Source organism: Poecilia reticulata, chromosome 10 (assembly GCF_904066995.2).
Source record: "Poecilia reticulata chromosome 10, P_reticulata-male-v2, whole genome shotgun sequence".
In the NCBI taxonomy this organism is placed as follows: domain Eukaryota; kingdom Metazoa; phylum Chordata; class Actinopteri; order Cyprinodontiformes; family Poeciliidae; genus Poecilia; species Poecilia reticulata.
The window spans coordinates 27113555-27138306 of record NC_088839.1 but is presented as its reverse complement, the minus strand read 5'-3'; the positions used below and the strand labels follow the sequence as shown (position 1 = coordinate 27138306).

The following is a 24752-nucleotide window of genomic DNA, read 5'->3' as shown; positions in this document are numbered from 1 at the left end:
TCAGAAACCATGACTCTATTTAGATGTTTGATTTAAAATGTACATTTATATTACGTTGATATAAACAATTATGGATCATATTGAAGTAGCTCTGTCCAAAAAACAAATGTATATAAATCTAAACGTACTAATGTTTATCTCAGAAAGTAACGGAAGTAGCTGAAGCAACAGCGCCCTCTGGTGGCAGATCTTGAAGTTTGCAGCTTCACAAATGAGTGAAACCAAGTGGGTTAAACATTTTTATTGAATTGATTTCTGCGTCTCTACTTTTATCTCTGGCTGACTTTACAAAGTGTAAAGAAAAGAAGAAAAAAAACAAAGGAGGGAAAAGAAGAAAAAGAAAATATTCACATGATTAAAAACCTTAAACATTAATTGGCTTCTGCACAACCCATCGTCCCCCTACGCCAACTTTTAATGCTGTAACAAATGGGGGGAAAGTTAAAAACATACAGGAACTAACTGCTACCAACAATAACAGAAGAATAAGAACAAGCAGAAAGTTGTGTCAGGGTTAGAGGAGATACAAGCCAGGTAATAAACACCACAAAGGCAGCGATCGTAAACTGGAGAAAAAGAAGCTTCTGCAGCCTCTCAGCTGGGAATTATCAGATATTAAACAAAAACAAGCCTGGTTGCATATATGACTAAAATAATTACTGATATTACTTAATACAAATCATGCATAATTAAAGAAGTTGAACTTTTGCTTCTGGGTTAAATTGTACATGTAAGAACAAAACAAAAAACAAAAAGTTCTGGTTGCATCCTAACTATAATAATCCAAAATACAAAGGCCCTGATATGCACCGACTGCACTGATATCATCTAGCACCATTATTTGCAAAAACAAAAACAAGATGTAAAACATTTGTGGAGAGGGAAAGAAGGAGAGTGCTTTAACGTTTTTTGTTGTTGTTTTTTGTTTTTTTAACAATGCTACCGTGAAAAAATGAGTTCAAGATGCAGGGTGGGTGTTATTTCTGAGCACAGAATCAACAAGAACAAAATGTTAAAAGACAGGAGATGATAGGTTTAAGTTTTGCTACAAAGCAACATCGTGCTCTAGTGTTTTGGATATTGGCAGATAAAAAAAAGAAGTACAACTAGCACTGATACGCATGGCTGAACAACTAAACATGAATACTCTTTAAAGAAAAACAAAACAGGAAGTTTAATTTTAGATCAACTCTTTTTTCTCGACATGGCATGTTGGGTTTCCAGTCTTGTGCAAAATAAATATCCGATTACATCTGCACGCAGCCGTTTTCCTGCTTCTGAGAGGCAACTCGTTTTGAGATGAGAACCGACGCAGATTTTCAGAGTAAAACAAATAAAAAGCGCATTGAGGCAGGTGGCTGGGAATCGTAGCTGACATGATCAAGTATTCGCCTCCTTTATCTTCCCAATAAAAAAATAAAATAAAAATCACATTACAGGTCTGCTTTGCGAAGCTTATGTACACAGAAGATGCTGTGTCAGGCCCAAGCGCTTTTTAAATGCCATGCAAATATTAGTGTTCCTTTGGTTATGTAAAAAAAAAAAAAAAATCCACATGCATCTTGTCCTTTACAAAAATGAAAGTATAGAAAAATCACCGTTAAAAATCTGAGAATGCTTCTTCCAATGTAAAAAAAAACATCACTTGTCATTAGTAATATAAGTATTAATATCTGATTTATCATCTCAATCTAAATTGTATATTAAAACTATAATCAAATATATTCTTTTCTGGTACCTCTCACACCATGATTTAATTGCTTTCATGTTAGTATTTAAAAATTAAAGTGTGAGAGGAGACTCTTACAAGCTCCCGCTCCGTACAAACAATAAAAGAAAGCAGTTTTGCAGCACCTCGTCGAAAATAGGCATCCTTCTGGAAACTTTTCCACGTTTTGAGACGCTAAAACCACAAACTTAAATGTTTTATTAGGATTTTATGTGGAAAAATAGAATAAAGTGGTGCCCTGCGAAAGACTGGAGACCTGTCCAGGGTGACCCCGCCTCTCGCCCGAAACGTTAGCTGGAGAGGCACCAGCACCGCCGACCCCACTAGGGACTAGGGAGTACAGAAAATGGATGGATGGATGTGAAAATGTGATCAGGTAAAGAAAATAAATCTGAAACGTGTGGCATGCATCTATTTTTGGCCATGTTTAATAATTTACACCTTAAAATCCTGTTAGATTTTCCTCAAAAGTGAATTCATTTGTAAATGAAACAGAAAAAGTTTGTTTTTTTGCATATTTTTGGGACACACACACTAAAACGGGAAAACCAGAGTTTTCAAATTTATCCAAAAAAAAAAAAGATAATTTCTGGATTTTTAATATGCTAAATGTCTCCGTCTCCAGATGCAAGAACTTGGTAGACACAAAACCAGAACTATAGCAAAAGTTAATTCAATGCCACACTTTTCAGATATTTGCAAAGAAAAATGTTCCACCTTTCACTTCTTTCACATAAAATCCCAATAGAACATGCTGCAGTTTGTTTTTGTAACAAAACGCGAGACGTTTAGTGAGGATGAATACTTTTCCAAGGAACCATACCAGGAGAACGCTCAACAACAAAACCTTTGAATCCTTCAAGGTTTTGTTTCCGTCTCCTGATGAATCTGCATAGCGTGCCGTCAAGTACAGGTGCAACGTGTTCATTTCATTGTCTCTTTTAAAGGATTATATACTCTTTTTTTAATTATTATTTGTTGAAACGATATAAACTAATTTTTACAGTTTGGGGTCCCTGTGTGGCAGGAAACCTAAGTGCTTTGAAAATGCACAGACTCAAGGAGGAAAACCCAAAAACAACAACGATAAGAGAGCGGAGGCATTCTGGTGGCGTGTAATACTTTGAAATGCCCACACACGTTCGATTTCTTCATTTTGTTAGTTCAAACGCACCTCAGGGATTTAGGAGAAAACAAAAACACCCTCTAGCTGGTTTCTATCATAGCACACTTGTCAAAAAATGCCAAACAGAAGGAAAACAACTCCAATTGAGTTAAATTGATGTAAAGCCACCAAAAGGTCGTCCAGTCCGTTAGTCTTCCTGATCTCAACTCTCTGTCTCTCTCCGTCTCTCTCGGGTCTATGCAGCTTGATCACCCGCACGTCTTTCAGTCGATCGCACAGCAACTCGTCGAGCGAGCGCTGGTGCAAAACTGGCCAAAAAACAACAAGAATAAAGTGTTCAGAACCAGCGCCAGCTTGATCTGGACGTACCATCTCTACAGCTGCTGCGGCGTAACATGACATGAAAAGCAACCTCTGATGATTTGTCTTTACACTCCAAAAAATATCTTTTTTTTCTTTTCTTTTTTTTTCTTTTTTTTACACAAATAATAATAATAATAATAATAATAATAAAGTCATCAGTTCCGGTTCTTAAGAAAGCAGCCAAATTGTTGCCAAGAGTTATTAAGAAAAATCATTTAGAGAAAAATAAAAAAAAAGCAGTGCATAGTTGCCTCCCTGTAACCGCACGTCTTGGCACGTGACGTGAGGTCAGACGTTGGATTTGCTGTTTTCATCCAGCAGGGGGCAGTGCACCAGTTGTTCTGCTGTTTAGTGAGGTTACGTTGACTGGAGGCGAGATTCTGCAAGACATAATCGAAACAAGAGTGAGTCACAACCGCTCACTGGATCATAAATATGTGGACGCTCTTGACCAATGTGCGAGAGAAATTTACATGAACAAAATGGCTGCTGTCGGGACCGACCCGCATGAGACGTAGAAGGAAAATATGTCAGACGATGTGGACAAGCTGCTACTTTGAACAACATGGAGGAACTGCGCCAGTTTCCACGTCGTCGTTTTTTTTTTTATGCAGTTATGAGGCACAGTGGCAAAACCCTAAACTGATGCTGCGCAAGTTACTCAATTTGTTGTTGCTAAGTAACCAAAGAATGAGTGAGTTGCTAGGTAACCAAATAATGAGTTGCTAGGTAAAAAAATAATGAGTGAGTTAGTTGATTCCACCAGCCTAGAGGAAGCTGAACAGCTAAAGTCCTTCCTCTGCCTACATCCCCCAGAATGCTGTGCTGTTCTTGTTCAGAGTTCAGTAAAGTTATTGAATCTATTGATATTGATCACTTCTCTATCGTGATAGATGTTATTGATTTATTGTCCTGCCTTCGGTTGTGAAATCAGGGCAAAATATTAAAAGATTCGAGGCGTTTGAACATTTTTGTAAGGCATTACATTACGAGTGATGTCAGCTGGTATAAATGCGGATGGGTAGTAAAAAATCTGGTTTTAACTCAAAGTTTAGCTGCTTTTTTCCAGTTTGTGGTGATTTTGCAGCATTTTAGTCTTTAAGCGGTTTAAATAAGAATCGTCTGTAAGGTAAAGCAGAGGAGTTGGCGTACCTGATGAGGTTCTGCTGGATTAGCTGGGCACCCAGCTGTGGGCCGAGCCCTGCGTGGTGGTCGGCCCCGTGTAGCCTTGGCCTCCGGGCAGGATGGGGTCAAAGTTGAAATCCATGCCGTCTCCGTCCATGAGGTCGCTGTTGATGATGTAATCCACGTCGCAGTCCAGGTTCTCGGTGAACATGTCTATGTCCAGGTCTGTGGGCAGTCGCTCCTGACCGGGCTGGAACCCTGTCGGAGCGCCAAACGGACCTACCGGCGGCAGGCTCAGGCTCTGATTGGCTGCTGGGGCTGGAGCGGGGCCGGTGTGATGAGCGCTGATGGTTTGCGCGTGGTGAGTTTTGAGAGCAGAGAGGGGAGTCGGGTCCTGGGAGAGTCCGGACAGGATCATCCCCAGTCCGATTTGATGCTGCTGGTGGTTGTGGCGGAAATGCTGCTGTGGTGGTGGCGGCTGCATCTGGGTCTGCATCGCCATCGGCGACACGGCGTTCGCCTCCATCGCCTTGTTCAGCTGCAGCTGAGCGGGTTTGGCTCGCACACCCAAACCCATCTGACCCAGACCTCCAGAGTTTGCCATGAGCGTGCCGACCTGGGCCATCAGCACGTCACTGGGCGGAGGGGAGTCAGAGGTCAGCAGCACTTCCAGGCTGGAGGGAACATGGCCGCCGTAGTGGCCGCCGCCGTGAGCGCTGGAGCTGCTCATCGGGTTGAAAAGGGAGTTGCTGAAGGACGCCGGCGGCTCTTTGAGGGAGACGGCGGGCTGGGCGGCAGAGTGGAAAGAGGTGAAGCCGGAGCCACGCGGCAGCAAGGTGGAAGCGGAGGGCAGCGGCGTGGGCGGAGCCGGAGGCGCCGTGCTGGGACTAGCCGCGCCCTGCTGCGCTGTCATCAGGGTGAGGTTGTCGATCAGGTCCAGCTCCTCCATGACAGTCTCGGTGAGCGTCGGGGTCAGGCTGCTGGAGGCGTAACGGCCCAGCAGGCCGTCGTCAGGCAGGCTGTCATCGTCCTCCTGGCCTGGGGCGATGGGCGACAGGCGGCCGCTCAGGGTGCTGGCGTTGGAGCTGGTGCGCGGGCGGAAGGTGGTCCACATGTCAGAATCGTCCAGGCTGCCACGCGATGACGGGCTGCTGCTGTTCACGCCCCACTTGGGGAACTGCTGCGACGAGTTGGGGCTGTCAGCGCCAGCAGAACCGCCGCCGCCATCTCCCTGCAGCACGCCGCCGCCACCGGCAGCTCCGGCCTGCTTCTTGGTCTGCTTGGCTCGCATGCGGCTCTTCAGCAGCTTGCTGCTGTTGTCCATGGAGACGGCTCGGCGGCGGGGGGCTTTCCCCGTCTTCCCGCCCTCCGGGTTGAGCATCCACCAGGAGCTCTTCCCAGTGGACTCATTGTGAACCCTCAAGAACTTGTTGTGGAGTGATAAGTTGTGGCGGATTGAATTCTGAGAAGAATAAGAGCAAAATCAGAAAACTTTTACTTTACAAAAACAAAAAACTCTCAGTTACGTCTGAAAAAAGGGCTGGACCACATGGCTGAAAACGTATCACGATACTAGCATTTCATATCAGTCAATATCAATAATTATTGATCAGTTTTTTGTTTTAAATGTATGAAATACTGCCAAACTATTCTATATATTAATAAGAATATTCGATCAAAGTCCAAAAAATCACAAGCTATAAAAACACCCTGGGAACCCAAGAAGTTCATTGGTGAAAAAAGGAATCCAGATTTTTCAAAAAATGTTATTTTCAAAAGCCAAAAATGTGATAAATCTATTTAGCTGTGGAGCTGCACACAAGATACAGTTTGGGCATGTTACTCAATGAGTTGTTGCTAGGTAACCACCAGTTACTCAGAAGGTTGTTGCTAGGCAACCAAAGAATAAGCAGCCCAGTTAATTCCACTGTGAAAAGTTCAGAGAATATTCCATGTATTGAATATTCTATCAGATTATCTATTGATATCGATCACGTGACTATCGCGACGGATATCGTTATTGATTTATTATCCATCAATTTATCGTTAACTGGAGTATACAGAGTCAAGAAAGAACATTTTCTAAAAAAAAACAAAAACAAAAACATATTCAGTAATTAAGTAATTAAGCAGTAATTAAGACAGATTTGTACAAAAAAATAAAAATACTTTGCATTTAAAATAATAATAAAAATACTTTGCATTTAAAATAATAATAATTTAAAAAAACTGTATATATGTTCTACCCAAAACTTCTCAAGTTGCACTTGGTTCAAATTATGTAAAAAAATAAATAAAAAAATAAAAAAAACTAATTAAAATATCCTACTTATTAATCAATGCAAAAAATATTCAACCTACAATGTTAAGTCAAGTAGAAAGGCTTACTGTAGATGTATATTAGGAGTATTTTTTATCTGCAGAGGCATCATTTGCTTCAAATGATAAAGCGTTAACTAAAGGAATGCTATGTCGCTGTATGTTAGGCAATAAATGTTTATTATTTAAAAAATGAAATGAATTATTTGACTTAATTTTTTAAAAAATATTGTGCAAAAAGGCTTCAGTAAAAATATTTTTAGCTCAGTAATTATCATAATAATTGTTAACTGAAGTAACTTAGCTGCAGCTGTGCTCTGAATCTGGAACATTATGTGGGAAAAACCAGATCTGGACCAGAAATCCAGCTAATTCTAATTTGTTTTCTTAAATTTAAGTTCACAATGCATAAAAATGAAACTAAAGAACACAGATGGTCGCTGTGAAATCTTTGGAAGCGTTTTAGGAACACAGCGGCCTCCCTATCAGACGTAACAGCCTGAAGGTCATGGAGGTTTCCTGTTATGGCTGCAAAGATACAGAATTAAATATTGTTCTGCTGGAGAACGGGCCAAGGTTTTAAAACCTGCTTCATGGCCCTGATTGTTATCCAGATGCCAGAGAAACTGCCTGCCAGCTGGCTGAAAGATGTTTACTACGCTTTTCCACAGCATTCAAGAAACACAAAGTCTGTCGCTTAGCAACAGGAAGTCATTACTCTTTTTTAAAACCAGAGGGCTCTGAGTGGTGTGTCTGGAGACATAAGTCTAAGTTTGAGAACAAATAAACTAATTAGATGATGTTCAATATTTTTGTTTTATTTTTTTTCCAATATAGGTTGCAATTTTCTAGCCAATCACAGGTATCCCAAAATTAAGGAGTCATTTTTTCCTAATTCCTGCGACTGTTTTGGCCTGCATGGCTTGCCATACAGAGTGGCAACAAATTAAAGGTGGAACAAAACAATCAGCTGTGCAAAGACCAACCTTTACATGTTCTTCTGCATGTATTGCTCTTAAATTTTAAAAAATGCTAGATGGGCTTTGCTTGGAAAAGCATACAACATGCAACTTCTTAAGCTTAAAAAATATTTTTATTTTTTCACCTGGATGCAGTTTCTCACCTCCCCCAGTATAGGAAAGAGTTTAATAATATTAGATTTAATCAAAGAAATAAATCCTGTTTCTATGTTACAGGGCAACTGATGTGGCTTTCGAAGTTTAAATTCAGCTTCAATTAACTTGAACTTAAGGACTTTTTTATTATTATTATCTTGATCTTTAATTAGCACATTAGTGCTAAAACATAGTGATGTTTTATGGCTAATGGCTCATAAGTCTGTAGCACAGTTCATTTTGTTGAGGTAAGAAAAAAATCCACATTTCCCAGCTTATTTCACTGAAAGATTTTCACTCTCTCTTACAGTGTCTATGTTTTAAATCTTAAATCTGTACTATATTAATTTTTTTAATTGTTAATGTCGTAACAGCTACTTCACTTTGTCAAATTCTTTCCTATTTATAGATTCCTAATGTTTACTTTATTGTTGTCCATTTTTAGATATACAATGATTTTATCTTCCCTTTCATATATAAAAAAATTACCTTCTCTACTCATTTGATTAGAAAAATTGTATGTTTATTTTATTGTTGAGTAGTGAAAAGAGAAATACAATGACTACTTTTTTGTAGTTTTAGAAATTCTTTTGGCAAACAAGTAATTTTGACTTGACAATTTTGGCCTGCGTGACAAAATATTTTGAACACCACTGTTTCTATACAGTTGTGTAGAGAATATAGTTTTATATTTCTACTTTAAATGTTTTCCCGTATGCTCTTTTTCTAGGTACATACAAAATAATTAAAGTCAATACTTTCCAGACTGCATAGGGACCCTGTACTTAATCATGGTGCCCTTCATGTCTGAGGTGTTTCCCTGCTGCTGCACAGATGGCTTAAATGAATGGATGATTAAATGAGTGGATGATTAACAGGCTCCTGCTGCAGCTGAATGCATGCTAAGGACGGAATGCAATAATTTGGATCAGTTGTTCAGGGTGGGAAACATCTAAAACAATAATAATCTCATAAAATGCAACCATAGATCTTTCCTAATCTTATCATGTAGTTTTGACTTTGTTTTGATTTGTTGTGCAAAAAATAAATCATTATGCGCAACAGGTTGTTTGCTTTTGCTCGGGCTCACCTTCCAGCCGGCAGAGCTGTTGCTGTCTCCTTTATCTCTGAAGTAAGGCACAGTTTTCACCATCCAGTCGTAGATCTGAGCCAGGGTCAGCCTCTTTTCTGGCGAGTTCTCGATGGCCTGGCTAATCAGATCCGCGTAGCTCTGGTTTCCCCACGCGTTGCGGCGGGAGGATCCTTTGCGGGGCGTCGCTCCGGCTCCGCCCACGCCGGCCACAACCCCGCCCTCCTCCGCCGCCGCGGCGGCGGCAGCAGCTTTCTCGGGCTCGGAGATGATTTGCTGCGGTTCGGGCTTGTCCTCGTCAGCTGCGGGCGGGGTCCCGGCGGCGGACTCGGCGCCATCCGCCCCTTCTACTTTGACAGCCGAGATGTCGGGCCTCGGGAGCGGCCATGTGCAGGAGCGGGGTCTGCTCTGCGGCTCAAAATCGGGATCGATGGGAGGCATTGAAGACTCCTCCATGCTGGTTCTCTAAACTTCCTCTGACAAAGTTCTGTTCTCCTAAAACATTTACCTTTTTTATCTTTAAATGTAAATTAAAAAGTTTCTGACAAAAAAAAAAAAAAAAAATATATATATATATATAATTATATATACCTCAGTCACAACAGGGGGGCTTCAACTAAGGGGCCTAGAAAGGAGACGCAATAATCTGGACACACCAATGGCCTCTGTTAATCCTCAGATTGGAGATTAGGGAACCCAAATAATCTCCTTAATAGTAACTATCATAAACCTTCCGATTTATATATAGAGAAGTCTCTTTGTTTCAATGAAACACAAACAACAGCGAAGGAGTGTCAATGAGCACCAAAACATCTGGATCTACAGAGGTTTCGGCTCATATTAAAAAAATAAGTTCGTTAAGTATAAAAAGTTTTTAAAAATCACCAAAGTAATATTTTAGAAATGAGTGAAAATATTTTTCTGTACCAAATTTGCAGATTTTTTTTTCTTACTTTTCCGTCAAAAATATTTTTTATGTTTGAAAAGCACGTTTGCAAATAAAAACATAAACAAAAAAGAGCAAGAATATAAAATTCAGCAGTCACTAATCAGCGCGGTTGAATTAGAGTTAATAGTAAAAATGTCCAAGGAGCGACTTAGTGCAAACAATCCTGAGACTTTGTCCACTGTCTCTGTGTCCCATCTGGGATTTAAACATCCAAACTTAGGTCTAAAAGAGACTAAAGGGGAGGGGAGTGTGCTTTAGTCTAACCTTAATAAAGTTTATTGTAGTAAAAAATAATAATAAGAAAACTGTTTTTAAAAAAAAGAAAAAAGTAGTCCTGAAGTCCGTGCCTTAGGTCCGTTCCATACGCCACATTGCGGCCAGGCGCATGTCACCAACTGCCATGTTTCTCCCACAGTCTTGCCGCCTCACACGGCGTTCAAACACTTCACACACCGCCCCGCTCCAAACTAAACTCCAGTCTGATGGTCGCCTTCGTGGACTCGGTGAAGGAATCCCACAGTTTGTTCCAGGGAACTCAGCGGGTCTGTCGGCTCCAAGTCGCCGCCGCACTTTCCAAACAGCACGATATAGCCACCGTAACGCTAGCTGCTTAAGCTCCTGCTACTCCAGAGTTTACAATCCGTGAAAAAGTCCGCGAAAAACCTCAGATAGGCTCCACCGAGCAGCCGTTTCAGATCCGAGACGAGTTTTGAGAAACTTTCTGTCGTCGTAGCGATCCAAATATCCGCTTCTTCGCTCTCTTTTTGACTTATTTTGCTTTGTTTTGTTTTGACTCGAGACGAAGACTCCCTTTCTGACGTCTGTTTACCACTGTTAGGCAACGCGATCTGCGCCTGCGCCCTACGGAACTCTGGGAAACGGAGTCCCCCCATGTGTCAGACATCGCTGGCATAAACAGCAGCTCCAAGAGGCGACATGTACCTGTATTATGTAACTGTTTATGAAAGACTGCTGAGTACACTTTGTCCGTTTAAGATGATTACTGGCAATTAAACAGTTCAGAGCGGTAATTGCTCAGAGAGCTCTAGACAGTACCGGTTTTTATTTACGAATTATTGTGATTTATGTCATATGACTACATATAGACTATTAAGACTGCCATAAAATAGGACAAATAAAATTACACATATAAAATAGGGGAATAAAGAGTGAACAGAAACAACTATTAACTACAAAAAATAGTCATAAATGAAAAATGTATATGTTAAAAATGTATATTGTATAAAAATGTATAATGTATATGTGTAATTTTATTTGTCCTATTTTATGGCAGTCTTAATAGTCTATATGTAGTCATATGACATAAATCACAATAATTCGTAAATAATAGATAGATAGATAGATAGATAGATAGATAGATAGATAGATAGATAGATAGATAGATAGATAGATAGATAGATAGATAGATAGATAGATAGATAGATAGATAGATAGATAGATAGTAAAATGTTTTCAGGAAATATCAAGCCAATATTTGTTGTTGTTGCTTGGGGTCTAAATACAGAATACAATAATCATCATTAGGGCATACATTTATAGACTTTATTATGATTCTTGTTAAATAACATTTCCCATAAACTGCCTATGGACTGCCATTACATTTATTAAAATTATGCTATAGGTCTGCAAAGTGTGGCAGTATTATGCAGGGGACTTCCTGTGTAGATGTGCATGGTCTATTTATCTATGCATGTTAGTATTCTCCAGGTAATGTGGGTACTTTTAACAGTAACGCATGCACATGTCTGTTCTCAAAAAGTCACTGCTGGAAATATTCTCCAATATGCCACTTTTTAAATAAAAAAATGAAGCTGGAATAACAGATTGGTGACGGTATAACATTATTTTTCCATGAATTGTTTGGCTTTATTTGTTTAATGCCTTTATTTTGTAATTTATTGCTGTTTTAAATTGCCTGTTATGTAACTGAAATGCCATAGGTTTTGCAAATTAGATTGTACTCTAAATGCTATGCTGCACATTGCTTCTTAATGCTTTTCTTTATGCAGCAAATCAATAAAATCCACATGCTGTATTTGAAAAAGGGATAATGGCTTATTAATTTTAATCCAGCACACACCCCAGCAGAATGGCACATCCACTCTTGATATTAAGCACCAGCTAAACCTTTAACTGCACTTCCTTTAATCTCTGAGCCACTTCTGATTAATGGATAAATCCATGAAAAGATAAGTAAGTTGTCATAGTTCATAGTTCAATTATCATCTATCTTTAGTATTTTGTTATCTGAGCCTTTATAAGACTGAAAAATATTCCACTATTGTATACTAGGAAGTGACAACTGTAGTTTATCTGCATGTTAATCTAACAGTACATGTTTGTGGTTTAACCTCTGAGTAGTTTTTTGTGTTGTAATCCTGAACCATCTTGCATACCAGTGACTCTTTCCGTCCAGTGAGATGAATAGTAACACGCCCCACCGAAACTGCACTTAATCTCCGTCTTTAATGTTTGTTTTTAAAACTGCGCCGCTCCTCGTTAGCTGAGTCATGCTTGAGACAGAGCTGCTGAGAGGTTTCCTGTTTGGGACGGTCCAGCGGCTCCAGGTGTCTGACTGCCAGGTGCAGACCCACTCTGCCTGTTCCTGGCACACTAACCTGAAAGCACTTGTGGTGATGTAAAGGAAACCAACCATCAGTTTGAGTTTTAATTTTATTGTCAGTGAGATTTCTCTATTGGATCCAGTATCATTATGGATTAAAGATTCTGTAAATTAGGATTTTGGGATCCAGATATCTGGGATCCCAATCCAGAAATCTTTACTCGAAGATGTTGGTTGGTAACTAGTTATATTTATTCTACTTTACATTGCATAACTTTTTGTAAAATATGTACTTTTAGGTGTATATTGTGGTCTGACTTGAATAAAATTTCTGGATATTCTACCCAACTATCAAGCTTGTTTACCCAAAAATTCACCAGACACACACCTGCATTTTTTGTTAAAGTTTCATAAGTTTTATGTTGAAAGAAACTGATTCGGAAACTTTTCTTTTGCCTGATTTTGATATTTATAATAATTATTTTTATTTTGGTCTCTAGATTCAGTGCAGTACAGACTGCTGCAGAAGATCTTTCCTGCCAACAGGCATCTTGATCTTCAATAACTCTTTGAAGAATCTAAATTAATGAGTTACAACAACATTTAATTTCCTTTTTGGATTAATAAAGTGTTTTTAAATTTGAATTTAAAATACCAAACTTTTCACATAACTTTATATTCTGGTATGTCTGATTATGTAATTTTTAAATATTAAATCATTGATGTTTGATCAGTTCAATATTTGAATCACCTTTTTCCAAATGCTTACTTGTCTCTTACTTGAGTAATTTCTAGGATAGTTATATTTTAGATTTACTTGAGTAAAAATATGTTGAAGTAGTGCTACTCTTACGTGAGTACAATTTCTGGGTACTCTGCTCACCTTTGGTCAAACATTGGTTGTCTAAATTTTGAATAGACGAAAAGATCAGAATTCTGATTTTAATCTCAGAATTAAAACTTTTTCTCAGAAATATGACTTTTTTCAAAAAGTAATGCTAACTTTAATCAGAATCTTAGAGATCCACTGACATCAAATATCTGAATGTCTAATTTCTGAGATTAAAGTCAGAATTATTTTTTTTAACAGTGTGCTTAATCCTCTTCCCGTAAAATGCAGTTTAAGGGTCAGAAAGAAGCTTTGTTATTGTAGACTTCAATCCCCAGAAGCCTTAGCTAACATCCGGTGTCTTCCCGTCCATTAGCATCCAAGAAACCCGAACCAACCTAACGATATCCATCTGCAGTCCTTCGAAAACATACGTCGTAAAACTACTTCATGTCGATCCTTCATTTTAACTGAATGAAAGATTTTATCCGATTCGTCAGATGCAGGTGAGGCCAAAGGCCCAGAAACATCGTCATTTCTCAGGTTTTGGTTAGCCAGCGATAGCATCAGTAACAGCTAAGCTAACAGAGAAGCTAAAGCTACCGTTAGCATAGACCTGAAGTCGAGATTTGTCAGGACAGGACACAATGCTTATTGGTATGCTCTGACAAAATTCTCTTTCTTGCACCTAGAAATCTATAAATATTAATTCCGTTTAAGTAATTAAGTAGCTATGGTGGTTTACTGTTGCTAAAAACGAAATTTTAGCTTACGAGCTAGTTTTATTGCATGTTAACTGCTGGAATCTGTCAGAAGCAGCTTAGCTGCGCGAATGTGTTTCTTTATAACTTTATTTCGCTTTGCTGCATCAGCTGTTTGATTAATAGATTACATTTGACTGACAGTGCAGTGAAGTTGTCTGTAGTGTTAGCAGCATGCCAGCTCAGCGGGTCGCAGTGTGAGTGCGGTGCAGTTTTGGTGCCAGGCTGTGGGATCCAGCCTCACAGTGTCGGTGTTGTTTGTGCCAGGGCTCTGGCCCCGTCTCCAGCAGCTGAAGCGCACCCGTCCTGTCCTCTCTGCTCCACGGCCTTCCTCCTGTCTGAGCCATGACCACCCAGATGGATAATGATTTGGTGAGTGAAGCTCTTGCCAACTGAACAATAACAACAGTGAGCAAAATGATGCTTTAAGCAGCCATGATTGTGTGTGATTGCCATGTCGCTTCAAGCAGAAGTTGGGATAATTTAAGTGTTTGGGGGTTTCGGTGGGACGTGGAAAGGGGGTTGTGGATTAGCCAACTTCCACAAACACTTATCTGGGATCGTGACGGCTGTTCCCGTGAACACCATCTGTCTAATCTCGGTTAAACGCTGGCCTACTTTCCTTTCAAGGTTTAGATACCAATTGATTGTATCCTCTTTGTGTGCTGCCCCCAATTTCAACCAAAATATTTGTCACATGTATTTGGGAAACCAAAGTTAAGTCATGTTATTTAGCCAAGAAACACTGGAATTTGGAATAGAAATGTATTTATATTGTATCTTTTCAAATGACTAAACCAGAAGATTTCCGGTTTTTATTTTAATTCCTACCTGCTGATTTGACTTTGGCTAAATCTGATGTATTGTTTTTGTTTTTTCAAAGGCTAACACATAAATTTGAACATTCTGCAGGTTTTTTTGTAGAAATGGTTTTACAAAACCATTTCTACAAAAGACCAATACAATATATTGCCGGTGATATTTACAATATCACCGGTGATATTTACAATAATATCATATATGATGATATTTACAAAATATATTGTAAATATATATGTCCCATTTGATTTTTACTCAAAAACTGGCCTCGTAATAATACATTTTACTGGATGATAACTTGTCCCAGAATTAATTTTGATAAACGATAATATTGTTGTTTTGAGACCATTTCCATGTATTATAATGTGATGGAATAATAATAATACAAGCACACATTCTCAAATATCAATAAACCTCCAGTTTTAATGAACATTTAACACTGGAATTTGAAGACATTTAAATATATAAAATAAATAAAACAACAAATAAAATAAATTAACAAAATTCTCCTTTAAAAGAAGGAGATGACCAAAAACAGAAAAGAGAAAAATAATAAACCATGCAAATGAAAATTATTGAGGTCATTTTAATTTATTATGCAATTAATTAATTTATTGTTTATTGCAGCAGGCCTACTCAAAAAGTGCATTAACATATAGGGACAAATGTTTTTATTGTTTAATAATGCTGGCAGTTCTTAATTTTGATTTATTTAATGAAAAAAGATATAAATCTCTTTTTCATCAATGCATCAATTAATTTTTTTACAGTTTATCAAAGATCTTGATTATATTATGTTCTCATGTTTCGTCTGAAAAACTAACATATTCTATTGCTGTCCATTAGGAAGTTATAACTGATCATATTTTCACAAAAACAACCAAACACAAACCTTTGTCTCCTTAAGCACTCTCAAATCCATGGAACAGTCAATTAGAAGCTTGTTTCGGTTGTAAAACATTTATTCGGATTAGAAAAACATTTCAGGAATTTGTGATGTATGCTGTTGCCATGGGCAACCAGGCAGGTTCGACTTTGTTTTTATTTTGCTGGGGATAAAAGTGAACAAAGCCTGTTGATGATGATGATGATGATGATGATGATGATGATGATGACACACACGTGCAACCAAACGGCGAGGTTATCCGGTTCACAGGGACCCTCAGAAGCGGGGCAGGGGGAGACGGTGTTGGGGCGGTGGGTTGTGTTTGTACACAGATCAGGAAGCGGGGGTCGACCCCTTCCTCCCCCTGACGTCACACTCATTCAGCTAAGTCGCTTTGTTCTGCTTGCTGTGATTTATCAAAAGAAGAAAGTTCATGGACCGTCTGGTAATCGGTGGCAAATGTCAGGAAAGGCTTTCAGCTGGGTCGCTCTCAATAAGAAGCGCTTTATAATAGATTCCTCTATCAATCCATTATAATGCGGACTCATAAAGATGCAACTTTACCAGAAAAAAAAAAATTTAAATCAAAAGAAAAAAAAATTTAATGAGGGGGGAAAAGCTTAGTTATCCAAATCATGTGGTTCATTCTTCGAAATACTCTCATTACTTACCTCAGTTGTTTCAGAGTTTTGCTATACTGACAATAATTTGTTGCTGATGTGTTAAAAGATTAAGTATTTCCTTATCTGTAAAACAGATACCAAATTATAACTTCACAACATGCTCAACATTCCTCATTTTGATATTTTTTGTGATGGAGGTCTCATAAAATTGCTACTTTATTCTCATTATGACATTATTCTAGTATTATTTCGACTTTACTGTAAAATTTTATTGTAATATTATGACTTTATTCTCACGATAAAAGAAATAATTGTAGCTGGATGGTATGGCTGAAAAACGTATCACGATATAAGCATTTCTGGTTTCGCACAGTGGCGAAGCCTGAAACTGCTACTGTGGCAGTTACTCTACAAGTTGTTGCTAGGTAACCAAAGAGTGAGTGAGTTGCTAGGTAACCAAAGAGTGAGTGAGTTCTGGGTTGAATTTCAGTGAAAATTCTCTATATAGAACATTGAATATTCTATCAAAGGTATTATCTATTGATATTGATCACATGCCTTTCCCGATATATATTATTGATTTATTGTCCAGCCCTATCTAACCCCTATATTCTGTCATAGAGTTGACCATAATTCAAAGTCCATTTTAAATACAAACTGTAAAACTCGCTTGTTAAACAAGATGGCCACTGACACTGGCATGCTGATATTACTCTGAACTATGGAAACCCAAAAATTAAATCTTCAAATGCCAAAAATTTGATGAATCGATTCAGCCTCACTGTTACAAACCCTTCTCAACCAAACCCACTATCAACCTTTGACTCCATGTTAAATTAATAACCCGGCGCTGTCTGGGACACCTGGGGTTATCGCATTAGCCTGACGGTCCGGAGCGGAGCGGCAGCACCCTGACACCAAAGGGGCCGTGTTCTCCCTCCTAACCCCACCCTCATCTGTTGTTGTCTCTGGCACTAAGGGCTCACTTCACCGTAAGCCCCCTCCAAACAAAGTCAGCCAGTCAAAGAGAGGAGATCTGCTGCGGATAAATCTAATTAGCCTGGAATGCCCGTCTCCTCCAAGCCTTCGGAAGGTCACCTCATGCCAGAAGAGGTTAGAGGAAGTGCAGGAGTTTCAACGCTGATAATTGGGAAGATTGTATCTGTGTGAACGCCGTTTGACTCGGATGGTACGAATTCTGGTTTTGGACGCATTGAGATGTTTTCATTTGTTTTCTTAGGTGCATCTCCGCCTTATCCTGGTCAGCGGCAAAACACAAGACTTCACTTTCTCTCCAAACGACTCGGCCACAGACATCGCCAAGCATGTGTTTGACCACTGGCCTGCAGGTACGTTGTATGGATTCTATAATTTGAACATTTCTTTTATGTAAACCCTCGGTTATCGTCCTAACATTGCCTTACAAAATGTCAGTTTACTGAACCCTGTATATGTTTTTATATTGTTGAAGAATAAGATAAAATGCGTACATATTCTTGAAACAAAGTAAAAATAGTCTACATCAACTGTTAGAAGTAGATCAATTTTATCCAATAAGATGCAGGTGGTCAGCGACTGTGTCTTGAAGTACGTTTAATCTAAAGTGTGGGATATTGTAAATTATGTTGCACTTCACCAAATAATAAATCTAATATATTTATCTAAAACATTTCTATCTAGTACTCTTTTACATTTCCACCACGTGTGGCCAAAGTGTGACCCAGGGGCCATTTTTGGCCCTTGAAATTTTGATTGTTCACAAGTCAAGAGGAATAAAAATTTGGCCAACAAAATAAAAATCTACAGATAACCCCAAATATTTTTAATTGTCTATCTTTTAATAGGGAAACAGTCTAAAGCCTTTTTTATGTTTCCACTCTTTAAAGATGTACATGTAATAAAATGTAGCTTATTATTGAGCAAATTAAACTAAAATCAAAGAAAAATCACATTTGCATTTTTAATTCAAGAAATATTGAGTTGTTTAAATTTCCCAGTTTTGGCCCCAAGGGAAAAAAGTTTTTTTTTAAATTTTCCAGTTAATCCTAAATGTCAACAAACATTGTGAAACATTGTTAAACATTAATGTTTACAAGGCAATCTGTTACACAAAATTCTCTATTTGAACATTTTGTTCTTACATTTGGGTCTAAACTGCTTCTAAAAACAATTTTTAAAAATCTGGAATCGTAAGTCACATTCCATGGACACTGCGTCGTTACCTAGCAACCCCAGCCAAGCCCAGGTTGTTACCTAGCAACCCAAACAAAACTCAAGGAGCATTTGGTCAGCTTGTTTTATGGATCTATGCACTGTACAATAGCAGCTGGGAAAGACAAGTGTTTTGTTGCTGATTTACCATCCAGAAATCACTTACTGCATTTGTGTTGGTTGTGCACGAGGCTCACTTTCTGCTTTTCAAAAATGTATAGTTGTAAAGCAGCAGCTTGTTACCAGAAAAAAATAGATTAAAATTAGATATGGTCCCAAAAAGTTGGAGATTTTATTTTTCATTCCATATTCGCACAACCCTACATTCAATTTCTTGGTCAAAATAATTACTCTAATAATTATGCGCACGGTGTAGAAGAAAAACATTTTACAATAAACTTTTTTCCTTTTTCTATGACAGGATGGGAGGAAGAGCAGGTGAGCAGTCCCAGTATACTGCGCCTCATTTTCCAGGGGCGCTTCCTTCATGGCAACGTAACGCTGGGAGGTGAGACCTTCTGTGATGCAACCCACTCACACCGGCAATCAATAAAACTGTATCAGTAGAGCAGTTTTCATACAGCCAAAGTGCTTAAGAGGTACAGAACAGAAGGAAATATGATCGAAAATTATCAAACTAAGCAAACAAATTATGTTTATCTAATGGAGAAAATAAAAATGGTTTGCACCAAAATTTTAGGAACATTTTTGGCAGCGGATTTTACTTTAAATTTGAGTTAAATGAAGAGACCTGCAGCTGCACTAGTGGTCTTCCTTTATCTAAGCAGGTTGTGGTTTAAGACATTAACGGACGGCTAAGCCTCGCCAAAGCGGTCTAAGGAGCGAATGAATGTGATCATCTGTTTTCTTTAAACTCATTAAGCAGTTGACCTTTCGACCCTGCTACTCTCCGCCTGATCTCCACCTGCGCTCTCTGGCTAGAAGTCAAATGAACGGGTTGATTGTTGGCTTCAGTGGACTAAACACTCGTATGATTTACCAATCTGTAACATAACGTGATGAAATGAAACAGAAATGTTTCCAATACTGAATGTAAATATAAACTGCATCACTGCGCAGATTATTGGCCCAGAAATGAGTTTTACTGATGATAAAACTACATTTAAAACATGGTTGGGAGAAGTTTAGACAATAAGGCTATCATTTGTTATTTCTATTTTCAACAATTAGAAAATGAAAAAGTGATAAGTTTATTTATATTAGAATCGGATTAAAAACCTTTGATTCAGATGGTTAATATTTTCTGGAAGACAATTTTGTTTACAGAAACCTTGCATTTCATTTTATTTATGGTTTCTGTTTTAAGTGGATTTTATTTCTGATTTATTGTTTTTGGATATTTAAAACATCTTCCATCTCTAGTGTTAAGGGTTCTTTACAAAATTAAAGTTTACTGATCTTTGACAGAACAAACTTCGGACAATTTATCATTCAGCAAAATTTGTAATCACGACAGGCCTACTTATGAATCCCTTTCTTTCCACCTCAAAATTATCCCTATGGCAACCCCTGCCATGCCCAGCCCTGCTACCTAGCAACCCAAGCCGAGCTCCAGCACATTTGGTCAGCTGGTTTTTCCACTGTATGCTCTGAACAATGGCTGCTAGAAACGACAAATGTTTTGTTGTTCACTTACCATCCAGAAACCACTTGCTACATTGTTGTTGGTTGTGCAGGAGGCTCTACTTCTGCTTTTCAAAGATTAGGCTAAAATCTCATTATCTAAGAATAATTTTTGTGCAAAAAATGTAATGGACATGTTTTGCATAGAGAAGCATAATTAATAAAACAGTTTACTGATGTTTGTTTCCTGTTTGAAGCTCTGAAACTGCCACCGGGACGAACGACCGTCATGCACTTGGTTGCCAGGGAGACTCTTCCCGAGCCCAACTCTCATGGTTAGTGTTGTCATAAAACCAAGAGTTTTCCTTCCCAGTTTTAATTTGTTGACTGGAATATTTAGTAAATATTTGCATGTTTGGAACAAACCAAGGCACAGATTCATTGCTCATCCTGTTTACGGCTGGAGTTTCTCATCGACTCGAGGTTTTAAATCTGCACGTCTCTTCTGTCTTGTCTTTGTAGGTCAGAGGAACAGAGAAAAAACCACAGAAAGCAACTGCTGCCTCCTCTTGTAAAGCATCAGAAACCCCCTTCCCTCCTCCTCTACCCCAACATCGAGCAAACTAAACATAGCGCGCACCTAAACATGCACAAACTCCCTCACTTTTTTCTCCTGCTGCTCGCCTCTTCGCCTGCAGATCTGGAAGAAATCGCAGGAAGTCCCGTTTCGTGGACGCTTTGGTTGAACTCTTGTCCGATCTGAGGCATTTTTTTTCCCTGTTGTTGTTTTTTTTCGTGCCAATATACCCCTCCAACACAATTTTTTTACTGTCTGCATTACTTCCTGTAGCCATTTCCTTTTAATTTTAAGATTTCACCGATACACGCCCTCTGCCACACATGAGGTGTTTTTAAAAAGCTGGCATTTTTAGTGTTGAAGACCCGGAAGCTCACAGCTTTTTAACGGACTTATAAAGGATTTTGTGGGCTCTAACCCGCCTCTACTATTTACACGGACAATTCCCCGGGTCCTGCTGCACTTAACCTGTCTAATTATGAAGTGTTTATTGGTTAATCTCCTCCTTCAACATAGTTTTTTTTTTTCTCTCGCGTAGTAGAAAATTTGCCAGACATTTTCTGCAGAACTAACTGAACCGCCTGCGTTTGTTCGTTTCTGACGGAGAAGCTTCGGCGAAGAAAAACTGTTTTGGATCCACAGATTCGTTTGGTATTTTGTTGTAATAACGGCAGGCGAGTAGAAAAACAAGACGGGAGGGAGAGATGGTGTTAGTTTAATCCTCCTTCCAACCAATGTAGGCTCACAACGAGGCGGAATATTTCGTTTTCCCCCCTGTGACGGGTGTTGGGAAGAACAGGAAAGCAGGGCGGGTTTTCATCTCCCTTTCATTTTGGATGCCGTCTATATTTCATGTTTGCCTTTTATTGTGGAATTCATTAATATCATTAATAAGGAAATTTAAATATATCAATTTTTATCTTGTGTATAGGTATTTGTTGAGTTTGTGTGCGAGTCTGTCTGAGGGTGTGTGATGCACGTTGCATACTGTGTGAGGACTAGTGAGATTTTTATTTTGAAGTGGTGCACTGTGACAGGCTGCGGAAACCTTTCGATTCCTTCCATTGAGTGTCCTTTGGTTTGTGTTTTTGTCGATCAGTGTCACTGCTATGAAGTTTTAGCTCAGTATGAATAAATGTAAAAAAAAAACTAAAATGCAATGTGGTCAACATAAAAGCTTGTATTATAAATTAATAAATCTTTACATAAGGCAGATTCTTTGGGTTCAGATTCATTTTTTTCCAGTTTTTGGGTTTTTAATTTTCAACACAGAAACAGTTTTATACCAGAAAACTTGCCAAGCTGAGGGCGCTTGGTAGTCATTCATCCAGCCTTTGTATATTCATGTTTTTGAGTAAAAAAAATGTTTAAAGTTGACAGGAAATTTGAAAATATTACTTGATAGTTATGCATTTTTGGAAGACTGGAATATTAACACACCAACTATTGAGTCTTAAAAAAGACAATAATTTAAACAACTAAGATAATTAACAATGCTCAGTCTGGTGGCCCACCAGGCTTATAATACACCAAAGGAAACCCAGCAGAAAATCATGCTGCAAAAAGACTCTGGTTGGGATCTTAGATCATTTCTAAAGATATTAAATTGGTTCAACAATTTATAAAATTCTTCTATTCAAAATTGTATCACCCATTTTCTGACTTGTTCCTTCTAAAAAATGTTTTTTTTTTTTTTACATTTTGTTACATTAAATCTATGGATGAAATGATAAATTTGATTGTGATGAATTATTGAAATTATCTTCCAATTTAGTAATCGATTAATTGTGAACTGACTCAACAAAAAGTAATTTGCTGAAAAAAAACATTCACAGCAACAATTGATTCAAAACTACAAAACATATTTGCATTTTGCATGTAATATATAAACACACAAGTTTCAGCCAAAACTGAAGTTACAGAGTTTTAGCTTCACTTGTTTCAGATTTACTAAATGAATGTTATTACATTAAATTTTAGACCATAAAATGTTTCCTTATTTAAAAAAGGAATGGAATTATTTTTTATGTATTTCTTGCATAAAAAAGACTTAAATGGTTGAATGAAAAACTTGTATGTGGCACTTTTTTATCTGATTAATCAATTATCAGAATGATAAATCGATTGATTACTACAATAATAGTTAAAGCCATGATTACAACTCCAAACTTCAGCTCATTTTATTGGGATTTTACATGTTAAACCAACACAATGTGGTTTAACAAATCTGCTGTAAAGTCTAGTGACTTTACAGAAAGTTGTAGGGAAGACGAGAACATTTTAAAAACAAAACAAATTTAAGCATTCATGAATTTTTATTTAAATGTGTTTTATTGTTTGTTTTTATCAGGAGGGATAAAATTTGAACTGTAGCAAAGAAACTATCACTCCTCTTTGTCCATGAATACAAAAACTAATGCTGCAAACTTAATCCAAAACTCTTCATCAGTTTCTGTTTAAACTGATTTTATTCAGTGAATATCCTCCTCAGATAGGTGGCGTATTGACCTGTTTGGCCTGTAGGTGGCAGTGTCCCTCTATTAGCCTAATGCAGGATCCTAAATAAGGTGTTTAAAAAATCTTTTAAGTAGTTCGGAACTGGAAATAATAGCATGTTTATTAAAGCGTGGTATTTGGTGTTTTAACGTTTAGAGGCATAAAAACATTCATTTAAGAATTTGAGTGTCGCATGGAAAGCTGTCATCACTGCATGCTGAGGAGTTAAAGTTTCCACCGAGCTGAACTTCAGCAGCTGTTTTCTGGTCTGCTGCTACTTAACTCTGGCAGAGATTCTCAACAATCCTCAAATCTCTCAACAAACGGCTCTTTCACAATGTAGCGAGGAGACGTTTACCACAGTTTCCACTTATCTGGAGCTGTTTTTCTGGGTGTTTCTGCAGAGAGTGACGGAGTCCGAGCAGGAGTTGACCACAGAGATCAGCTGTGTCCTAACGAGAGTCCAGGGAGGCGATTTGTTGAGCTGTCGGCTACCGAAATCCCCCACAGTTCCTGCTACCTCTGCAGGATGAATTACTTTCAGTGGCAGACATGATTCTAAGCGCGTACGCAGCCAGAGTCTGGACGAAATGAAGAGATTTCCTGATTTTTATTTATTATTATTTATTTTTATTTAAAGACCAGGGGTGACTAAAATATGGGCCAGGGGCCATTTGTGGCCTTTGGATTGATTTTGTGTGGCCCTTGACTGAATGGTTGAAGTTTGACCCTGCTACACTTTTTGTAATTTCAATCAAGAGTTCATATCTTCTTAAGCATAAAATATGAAGTACAACACATACATTTTCTTTTATTGTTTTATTTCTATCTCATAATAAGTCTGACCAGTTTTTACCAACGTTGCTATGTCCATCCATTTTATTTGGCTAAATAAAGCAAAGTTTGTGGAAGAAACTTATCTTCAATAACTCTTTGAAAAATCTAAATTAATGAGTTACAACATTTAATTTCCCTTTAATAAAGTAAATTTGAATTTTCACTTTTGTTGCTTGGAATAAACTAAAACCAGTCCATAGGCTTAGATTTAAAATAAGCCCAAAAAGTTAAGTGACTGTACATGAAAAGGCAAACATAAAATATTACATTTTATTCATTGTTGTCCAGGTAAAAGAGAAATGATTAGCACTGATATTTCTGGGTTTTCTAAATGTCTCGCTCCAGATGGATGGGTTCCCTCCAGATGGATGGATGGAATTTGGCCCCTGAATACTTTCAACTTGGGGATTTTGGCCATCGGTCCAAAAAGTTTGGACTCTGAAAATCTGCAGAAATAGATTCTCAACTTGGCCAATAGGACTACAAATATTATTCAAAACATACTTTTCATGGTAAATGGACTGAACTCATATAGTGCTTTATCCAATCATTTCTGACCACTCAAGGCACTTTACACTAGAGTCACATTCACCCATTTGCACTCACTAATGCTCACACATTTATACACTGATACACAGCTCAGTAGGCAATTTGGGGTTGGGTGCCTTGCCCAAGGGAACATTGGCATGTGGCAGGAGGAAGCTGGAATTGAACCTACAACCTTCCAGT

At 38.2% G+C, this 24752-nt stretch overlaps 2 protein-coding genes across 2 annotated transcripts; one reads left to right on the top strand and one right to left on the bottom strand.

Moving 5' to 3' along the window:
• Positions 1-226: 226 nt before the first annotated feature.
• Positions 227-10712, bottom strand: foxo4 (forkhead box O4). Its single transcript, XM_008420817.3, has 3 exons — positions 8868-10712; positions 4371-5805; positions 227-3598 (listed from the first exon to the last, which is right to left on the bottom strand). Exons 1-2 carry the CDS (start codon positions 9321-9323, stop codon positions 4390-4392), a joined length of 1872 nt encoding a protein of 623 aa, XP_008419039.1. The 5' UTR covers positions 9324-10712; the 3' UTR covers positions 227-3598; positions 4371-4389.
• Positions 10713-13574: 2862 nt separating this feature from the next.
• Positions 13575-21905, top strand: ubl3b (ubiquitin-like 3b). Its single transcript, XM_008420816.3, has 6 exons — positions 13575-13735; positions 14258-14362; positions 17559-17667; positions 18951-19037; positions 20371-20448; positions 20636-21905. The coding sequence occupies exons 2-6, from the start codon at positions 14336-14338 to the stop codon at positions 20686-20688; spliced, it is 354 nt and encodes a 117-aa protein (XP_008419038.1). The 5' UTR covers positions 13575-13735; positions 14258-14335; the 3' UTR covers positions 20689-21905.
• Positions 21906-24752: the final 2847 nt, after the last annotated feature.